The sequence below is a fragment of the Corvus brachyrhynchos genome, unplaced genomic scaffold (genome assembly GCF_000691975.1).
Source record: "Corvus brachyrhynchos isolate BGI_N302 unplaced genomic scaffold, ASM69197v1 scaffold310, whole genome shotgun sequence".
In the NCBI taxonomy this organism is placed as follows: domain Eukaryota; kingdom Metazoa; phylum Chordata; class Aves; order Passeriformes; family Corvidae; genus Corvus; species Corvus brachyrhynchos.
Window position 1 is genome coordinate 2790065 of NW_008236213.1, and position 10051 is coordinate 2800115.

Sequence of the window (10051 nt, forward strand, 5' to 3'; positions counted from 1 at the left end):
TTATTAATTCGCCCTATATATATATATATATATACACAGACACATATACACCATATACACATATATATATGTAGGCCAGTACTCAGACACTTGTGTCATTTAATATTAGAAACTAAGTCTTGATATATCAAGTGTGATGTACGAAATTGTGTATAAACAGTGAAGTGTAGCAGAAATGTTTTATTCCCATCAGTAAAACGAATGTGTTTATCTCACAGTAAGCAAAGGACAAAGTTTGTTCAAAAACTTTTATTTACTATAAAGACAAAAAACATCAAAATACATACAAATTATACTATATAAAATTGGTTCAATGGGGTAAAAACTTTTAATTAAAATATCTTGATATATTTAAAATAACAAAGGATACAATGAAGCCAAATTTCTTAACCCAGAGATTTCTGTAAAATTTGCTTGCACAGTAAGGTGCTAATAGAAGTTAGCCCTTAAGCCCTGGAAGTCTTAGGAATCAGTCACATAGCAAATATAATTTCATTGTGAAAGTGAACTTTGGTAGAAGAAACTCTATAGGACACCTGAGGTAGTAGAAACTGGAATAAACAGCAGTAGACGTTATTTACAACTTAAGTACCAAATAACATTAAGAACACAAAAAATAATTACACAATACAATTTTCAGTCCAGCTTTGATCCAAAGAAAATAAGAATATTACATCACATCTCCATTTTAAAAACACCACAATTACCAGCAAGCCGAGGGAAATGCAAACTCAAACAAATGCATTTGGACACCTAAGAGGCAGTTTGAGTTTGAAATGTGGTAGGCATGGTGATCTACATAGTAATACTGATTAGCTGAGGTTCATCAGTTTATACAGTTTACATTTCTGCCAGAAACAGTATTAATCTGACAACTGATCTTCCAGTACATGAATTGGCAAGAGTGCATCCTTTAAAGCTTGCACGTAAGAAAGACTTGGAAACAATCTTATTAGAATGAGAAATTCTAAAGTGGTCAAAAAAAAGTCAAGTACAAAACAGAGCTACCAAACTTCACATTTCGGTATTATCTTTTTAACTCTTCAAAGTCTGCCAATCTTCAAAAACAAAGGAATGTAATATTTCCAAAAGAAACACATTCACAACTAATGACACGGGTTTGTTTGTTGTTTTTTTTTTTTATTAGTATGAGCACTATCATTCATGTAAACTTATCTTTAAGATGTCTTTAACTTCCAATTTGTATTATACACTTTTAAGGTACTATAGCTTATTTAGTTTGTCCTGAGTCTTTGAAAATAACCAATTCTGTCTGAGTCCAACAATCCAACTGGCTTCTGAAGAGTTATAACATGAACAGTATTTTTTTTCAAAATGGATTAAACACAATCAGTATTAGATTAAAAAAGATCCCCATTTTTAAAAAAGCAAAAGAAAAAGCTGCCATTTTCCTTCAGAATTACATGCATCAGAATCTAAAAACCTGCCTTTAAAATAATTCTAAAAACTTGTTTAAAAAAACCCCCACAACTCCTAAAAACTGACAAGTTTTGCACTACAGGTGAAGCTTTACTTCACATTTTACTTTATCTTGATCTTCAAGTCCAAGTTTGTTTCTTGTTAAAATAAATACCTTTCTTACGGTAATATTTTTAACATTTTCAAATTAAATTATCACTAATGGCTACAGTAAATAGATGATGTACGGCAGAAGGAAAACAGCAGGTAAAACTTTGTTATCAGTAGAGAATGTAACCTCAGTTTCTTTACACAAAGAATGAGATTTGCTCATTTGGCACCTGCTCACACTGAAGTACATGCCAAAGTCTCCCATAAAAACTTTAATGGGAGCTTTGTTTGTGGGGCCTTTGACATGAAACTTCTCTACACGATTTGCCAGAAGAAACTGCTATATGAAAAAAAAAGGCTCAACAACTTCTAGCATGATTCAGACTAAGTTGCTTTATACAGAACAATCTTGTTTATTAAATAACCTATACTATCAGAGCCTTCAACATATCCTTGTTGAAGGTGGCATTTTATCCCAGATTTCCAGAAAATCTGGTTTTAAAACTCTTGTGTCAGGAAAATATTCCATGACACAGCTTGCATCTTTTTTTCTAAAGACTATTTTAAAATATCCCCTTTTCATGAAAGTTAAAAACACAAAGAAAACAAACTTTGATTTCAAAAGAAATTACATGGCCAGCAGTAAATGCACAGTGAACCATGAGTGCCTGCTCTTACTTCATAGAAAGGCAAAATGCTTTTTTTAAAGTTTCCATCAATATTTGGATTTGTTACTCAGAGAACATCACATAATTAAAAGGGACAGATACAGAATGTCCTTTTAACCAGTGCTGAAAACTTACTAATTGCAGAGCATCTACATGTGAAATTGAACAGTGATTGCTATATTAAAATAGATCTTGAGCCTCTCAGCTTCTAATATTGCTGAAAAAGTGCTCTAAATAAAATAAAAATCACTTACCTGCTAAATAATCATGCAGATTTAAGGAAAATGTTTTTGTGTTAACATAGAGCCAGATGTTTGAAAAGGCACAGTTTACAAATCTCTGCATGAATTGTCAAATGTTGCATACTGAGCTTAAGTAAAGATCTTGATTTGTCAATCACATACTTAGGTAGGGTCCTCCACTGGCCTTACGCTCTTGATGTATCTATCATTAAGGCCAGCAGAATAATATAATTTGCTGCGCTTAACTGCACTGCAAGACAGTTATTGTATATTCAGTAGCATTTTCTTCAGTATTTCAGCCTTACACGTAAGTAGCTACCATGTAGTACGGAAGACTGGGTGTTTCAGCAGCTCCCTGGAAGGGGGTCTGTCCTGAGGTTGAAGTTCTAAACACCGAAGAGTCACATCTTTCAAGCCTGGAGACAGATGTGTAGGGATTGATGGAGCAGTAGTTGCACTAGCAATCTGAACAAGGGGAAATAACTTTTTAGAAGTCAGTGATTAAGCCCCCTCTTCTACCCCAAAAACATTCCATGAGCTGATTAATTTCAGCTGATGAGTTAGATTTATGAACTTTTCTCTGTTCAGCATGTTTCCTACTGCAATTGAAGATTACGCTACTTCTTTCAGTTTGTTGTCCTATTGCTTTTCAGTTTTATTTTACTGCTTTTCCGTTTGACTTTCTCCTTATACTTTTCTCTAAATTTTCTTCTTACAGCAAGATCCTGCAGTGATCATCTCCGAGCAGGCCATAGGAGAAGCTCTTACAGCACACATATGGGCATTCTTTAGTCTACTAGCTGCCCTCACTGTTAACTGGCATAAGTCACCATGGAGAGAGCTAAAACTGAGTGATGTTACACTACAACATGTTAAAACTCGGTGTGCTTTCTTGCACTGCCTTTGCTGTATTTATGCTACCACCCCAAAGGCCAGTATGTCTCAGAAGGACACAGATCTCTCTCAACCAAATTAATTTTAATTTATCTAGATCAGATTAAAGCAGGATGACTGGGAACACTAGAGTGGCACCACCAGTTTCACAGAGACAGAGAACCAGGACAACCAAGAAATCTCGTATCACAACTGATTTTACTTAGAACATATCTGAGTACTGCTGTGCAGTGTCTGTTTTCTGCAAACACTTTCTTCACTTGCAGCAGTATTTTCTTCATTCATGCCTACAGTTCATGGAACATTAGGCTTTTACAAGAGGACATTCCCCACTGTGAAATATGAATACACACAGAAATAGTTTACGGTAAATAAAGCTTCTGTATTTTACAGGATTGTAAGAAAAAGTTCAAATCCCAATCTTCTGCCAAATGTAAAGATCAACTCTATTCCTATTTTCTTTTTTTTTTGGCCTGTTACACTGTATTTTTATGACTTAAAATAGACCCTTCTGAGCAATCTGGTCTAGTGGAAGGTTCCCCAGCACACAGAGGGGAAGGTAGAACTACATGATCTTTAAGGTCCCTTCCAACACAGACCATTCCATGATTCTATGATTTTGAATATTTTTGTATTACTATCTTTTTTTTGGTATCAGTTTATTTGGTTTTTTTAAAGAAGCAAGTACGGTTATATTGGTACCAATATTGCTTCTGTACTAACACCTCCAACATAAAAAAAAAAAGCTATTGCAACAACCCCTGCTACATGCACACTTTTCTAAAATTCACACTGCTGTATACAAGATTACTTGGCATCTTTTGTAGTGTATTGGCAGTAACAAAATACCTCACCTTAAATATCAGAGCAAGATGATTGGAGTGTTTCTCTGCATTCCAGGGAGGTTTAGCACAAGCCATTTCTATGACAACACAGCCAACACTCCACACATCACAGCTCCTTCCATATTGCTGACCTCTCAGGACCTGAACAGACAGACACCAAAATTCAGATTATACGCTTCAAAGTCTCTTAGTTTTAAGTCATTTAGAAGTAAACTCCAAAATGTCATCAGACAAGTTTATTCAGATTAACATTTCAGGCTAAGAGAGTGATAAGTGACGTAAATGCCACAAGACTTATACAGGTCTAGAGATCTAGTCATAGTAAATACAATACTTGACCAAGTGCCAAGCAAAGTACCTTGCAATGGCTAGCTTTTGAGCAAATGGTCATTTGGGCATTAGTAACAATACTTGTGATAATTGTATCTTGCAGCAAACTACTCAGAACAACTTTGGCAGCAAGAAAGAAATGTCATGATCACCATGCTGGAATCACTCCTAATCTTTAGAACAAAGGCATTTGAAACACATTTGAAGCATATACAGCATTTTTCTGTTATGTGGCTACATGAATTAGCTTAAAGAGTTCGAACGAACTTTTTGAAATAACTTTAAAAATTGGTTTCTTACCTCTGGCGCCATAAATGCAATAGTTCCCAACAACTGTCCCTGAAACTCCCCAGCACCAGTTCCTTTTGATGCCAACCTGGCTGCAGCTCCAAAATCAGCAATTCTTAATCTATGACCTGTGCTGTCAATTAGCAAATTGGCACCTGTCAACAGCACAATAAAAATACTACTAGTTGGCTTTCTATTAAAAGCAAAAGGATGAACAGACACTTGATACTTTTCCTCCCTCACTTCAAAATTATGAAATAGGTTGACATTCCCCACCCCAGTATCAAGGAAATCTAAAAATCAAGGATACGGTCTAATAACCTCACTTTCCTGTTATGCCTGAATGATATTGCACACAGCTTGAGGCTGTTTGAGAGATTTCAAGAAGCAATCAAACTTTCAAAGTAGGGCAAACACACGGGATTCTGGAACAATGCCTGGAGATGGTATAATGGAAGAAAATGGTGACGTAAAGCCCCAAAGGCTTTCTTTGCCTGCGGCTCCTCATGAAATTTAAGTTATTTCATTATCAGGCAACCTTGAGTTGCTTTAAGGAGAATTACAGAGCAATTGAAAGTTTTACTATTTCAAAAAGAATTAGTAAAGACAAACATTTGCCATCAATATGTTGCCACTTATATAAATATATCTCTAGTTCATGGACAGCTATAGTGACATCAAAGGGAAAAGTTCAGTAAGACTGGTATTTCCCAGTGAAGTCCACATTTTACTCAGAGTATAACTATATTTATGTTCAATTCGGATGAAGGAAGAAAACTCCTCACGGTATTTCCATACATTAGAAATCTGGCCTCTTTATCTTGGCTTGTTCCCAGACTTTACTATCATTTCAGTGTAAAACATTTACATTAATTTAAATAGCAGTAGTTTTAAAACTGTATGGCAATTTCATATCTTATTTTAACCAACTGAGAAAGACAATTTTTCTAAACTGTTGGCATAAGTAGCAAATATCCCCAAGCTTGCTATGAACATTTTGATTAATTTCAGTAGCATTTTGATTAATTTCAGCAATAGAGTTTCTTAGGAATGATCAAGAATGATCAGATAAACCCAGTAGAAATACCACTCCTGAGATGGTACCTTAGAGAATAAACAGCTCTCAGGCCAAAACAAATGCTGCTTTCTGAATACTTCTTTTTAGAAGAAATTATTAGTAATTCTCACCTTTAACATCTCTATGGATTATCTGATTCTCATGGAGGTAAGAAAGGCCACGTAACAGTTGTTCTGTGTAATTAATAATAACCGATTCTTTGAAGGCTCCATATTTACTTAACAAATGAGCAACTGAACCCCCTAAAAGATAAAACAATACCTTCTATCAACATTTACACTTTTCTGTTAATAGAGTGCAACACTACATCCTAAAACTGGAACTTGGTATTAGTATTTCTAAATTATAACTAGATTTTCTCCCCCAAAAATTAAAATAATTTCATAGGCAGAAAGTGACATAGTTCATTCCTCAATTACTTTCTACATGGAATTGTACACATTAAAGTCAAAAGTCTTCATGCTTCCTAATAATTTTATACTTCCTTAAAAACAACACTTTATCTATTCACATTAACATGTAAACAGCAGAACACTAGCTTTCTCTGGGGCAACAGATAAGTGCAACCTCCAGCAAGAATTCTCTCTTAATATTTTCATTTATGTTTGTTATTAACCATTACATAGAACTACACAGACAAGCAAGGAAAAGCAGTATCTTCTTCTATTTTCCAAAACTGGTAACAGATTCTGAAGATTTTGTATTTCCAATTTGTCTCTCAAAGTATTGTAATATAACCTGGGCTCAAATGAGGTAAATACAATTCCTGAGATTTCATTATCTAAATAATAATATTTCATAAAAAAACTACAGTTAAAAAGTTTAACACTCTTAATTTTGAGAAAATATTTATTGCACTTCTTCATGTAATGACACATACTTGGGGGCTTTGCATGTTAGCACTCCGACCATAAGTTAAGGTGCAATGCTTTCTTTCACAGAAAATAAGGATGTATAAAACACCAAATCTAGTCTTGGTAACTGGATGGCAGCAACATATAATCACATTCATAAAATTAATAAAACTACTTCTCAAAAAAAAGACAGATTTTCTTGTCCCTGCTCTATTCAATTACAGAAAGACTTAAAAATTTTTTACTAAATTACCAGTTAAGAGATTTAAGACTTGAATGAATTTTTCCAAATGCACTACTTACTACTTATTACTTGAAACTTACTTTTCAGTTCTTAAATGCTTCTGCATATCACCTGACATAATTTTTAAGAAAAAGCTTGGGACAAAAATAAGTGACAGGTATTCCAAACTTTCTAGCAAAGTCATTTTTAATAATAACCTAAAGCTTCACAGATACACTGAAAATGCAACAGTACGAGAGACAGTAATTCCATTGGAAATAAAATTTATTTTGATTTATTTCCAACTTCTCACTTAGGAGTCAGAAATGGAAGGAAAAGTAATAGAATCTTTCCTCAGGGTTTCCAGCTGCTTTAACTGTGTGACAGGTTAGGCATGGAAAATTACAAATCACAAAAAGATGCACCACTAAGAATATTGCTATGAGCACTTCAGCTGTTCTGTAAGTAGACATTTATACTGATTGCCAACACAGCAATGAAAATATAAATTTACAACCTCACACGATGCAAAATCCACTATGAAACTATGTATTTTAAGACTCAAATGGTATTTTCACCAGTTGTTTACCTGCCATCCATTCAATGAAGAGGTTATAGTTGCTCTTCTCGCATGTAGCACCCAACATTCGAATAATGTTAGGATGGTTCAGATCACTCATCATCCTTATTTCTTCTCTCAGTGCTTCAACTACCTCTTCTTGCTCAGATGATGTGTTCCTGACATATGTCACCTGTTTTGAAATATGGTATTCAGACTTACCTAATTTAAGTACAAGTCCTGTAATCCCCCTTCAGTACAGCAAAAAGAATGGACAGTTTTCACCATCTGGAACTACTTTTTTACCTCCAACCCCATCAACTGAGAACCTATGTCCATCTGAGACAGTCACAGAAAATTAAGAGTGATCTTCTAGGGAACAAACAAAAACCTCTCCAAGTACAGAGTGGGGAAACATCTCTGTTCTCTCCTGTTTAAACTACAAAAAAACCCTTGGTTTCCAGATATTGAGGAAAAGGAAGAAAGATAAGACCTGAAATAGGACCCTGAGTGTTATTTATAAAATGTTACCACTTTAATGATAAATATTTCATAACTAAAGCTCTTACATAAATTCAACTGAGGGAAGAACATGACAGATCAGAAGTAATGGAACTGGAGACACTCAGCTCTGATCCATACTATTTATGAAATAATGGTATGCTGCAGGGAATTTCCCCCAGGCATCACAATCATCATCTCTCCAGGACCACATGGACAGTCCCACTTTTGCACAAGCAAAAGAGTTTCAAAGGAGAAATAGCTGGTGGCAGACACTCTCTCCTTGAGCAACTTCAAAACGTTCCATCAATTCCATAGGTATAAGTTCATTGTAGAACTGATAAGAGAGTGTTTGGACTAAAATTCCCTCTATTTTGTTACCACTGATTCAGCCCTAGGGCAGCTCTGGTGTGAACAATTTACTCACACCTAAAACTTTCAAAAACCTTGACTGAAGCATGGACTGAAGCATTGGGCCTCTTCTCAGCCACACTTCTGTATCTGTTACTTTAAATAGTAAGAAATACTTGCCTCCAAGTTGGCTTTAGTCAGTCAGCGAAGTTGAATCAGAGGAAACAAACATTAAACTACATTTCCTCCATTTAAAGTTTTAGGAAAAATATTCTTGACAAGTGAGGGGAAACTGTTTTAAATAGCTATCTTGCAAATAGGGCATTAATTTGGAATCAAGACATATGGGCTCCATTCCTAACTCAGCCACCAATTTATGAACTTGATAGAAGCAAAAACACACTTGAAAAACTATGGGAGAAAATGGGCATAGAAAAAAGGGCGCTTTTTCACTCTAAGAATTGAAAGAACTTCCATGTATATGGTTAATACCATGCACATAGAGATTTTTTAATTATGTATTATGTCAGAACACATGACAGGGAGTAGAAGAAGCAGGAACACAAGAGGTTTGTGAGAGCAAACACAAGAAAAGGAGGTACTTTCCTGAAGTATTTACCTGTTTTACAGCCATTAACGTCCCTGTTCCCACATCTTGAGCTTGGTAACAGGAAGAGAAAGCTCCAAGACCAATTTGCTGACCTTTAAGCCATTCTGCATCTTCTCTGTAATGGTGTTTTGCTTTGGTATGTCCAGGCAGGGTTTCTGGTGTCTGCAAATTAAATTCAAGATCAATTCCAAGTTTACTAACATGCATCTAAAATACTGACATTCTAAAGTGTTAGGAAATATCCAAGCATATATGCCTCTCCTCTCCCTTACACTTCTTTGTACTGCTTGTTATATAGGTCTCAGCTGAGATTAGCGCACCAGAGTATTCTGTAACCCACATACTCCTACTCTATGCAGAAACAGAACTTCCTCTGTGTTACTAAGTGAAGGTGGAAGGGAAGATTACAGGAGACAAGTAGGAACATGACTTCTTTTACTATCCCTAGTCTCACATCTAGTTAAGGCTTTAGCTTGCACCTACAGTAAACAGAACCAAAATCAAGTTGTTTTCCTATTTAATTTATCCCTTCCATTTTAGGCTTTACATGTTGTTACCTCAAAGGATCACAAATAAAATATCCCTTCCTCTGTTCTTATTTCTTGAGCTTTTTGTCTATTTGCAAATGTATTTGTATTTTTTCTGAATACTAAAGTATCTCTCATCTTCTCTCAAGATAGGAAGACAAGATATTTTACGACCTTCTTTCAGAAATTAGTTTGGTTTTGTACAATTGCCTTCAAAGTAAATCAGCATTAGGACTCAGTATAGTTCTGCTTAAAAATTTTGGTTTTATTTCCTGGTTTCCCCAATTTTACACTTCTTTATTTGTCACTTTAAATGTTGATACATGATATGGTGTTTCTCTTCCAAATGCCTTCTCTAGATTTGGTAGTAACATGGAAGGATTCTGTTAGCACCCTCAAGTGGCAGACTGTTTATATTCCATTTCCTATGAAAGGGTATTGAGCACCTTCATGTTTTCTATCACTTTTGAAACATAAAATCACTGCTTTATAATTTCAGCATCCCTCAGTTGAGACTTAAAATTCACATATGTATACTTACATCCTGCTGA

At 35.1% G+C, this 10051-nt stretch overlaps 1 protein-coding gene across 1 annotated transcript in view; it reads right to left on the bottom strand.

The window, feature by feature from the left end:
* Positions 1 to 305: 305 nt before the first annotated feature.
* Positions 306 to 10051, bottom strand: part of MAP3K1 (mitogen-activated protein kinase kinase kinase 1) — a 39064-nt gene continuing 29318 nt past the window's right edge. Inside the window, exons 15-20 of the mRNA XM_008643015.2 lie at positions 8983 to 9139; positions 7542 to 7704; positions 5986 to 6117; positions 4810 to 4952; positions 4189 to 4320; positions 306 to 2905 (exon numbers count right to left, since the gene is read on the bottom strand). Of these exons, the coding sequence (XP_008641237.2) occupies positions 2756 to 2905; positions 4189 to 4320; positions 4810 to 4952; positions 5986 to 6117; positions 7542 to 7704; positions 8983 to 9139 (877 nt within the window). The 3' untranslated portion in view covers positions 306 to 2755. The remainder of the gene's footprint in view (positions 2906 to 4188; positions 4321 to 4809; positions 4953 to 5985; positions 6118 to 7541; positions 7705 to 8982; positions 9140 to 10051) is intronic.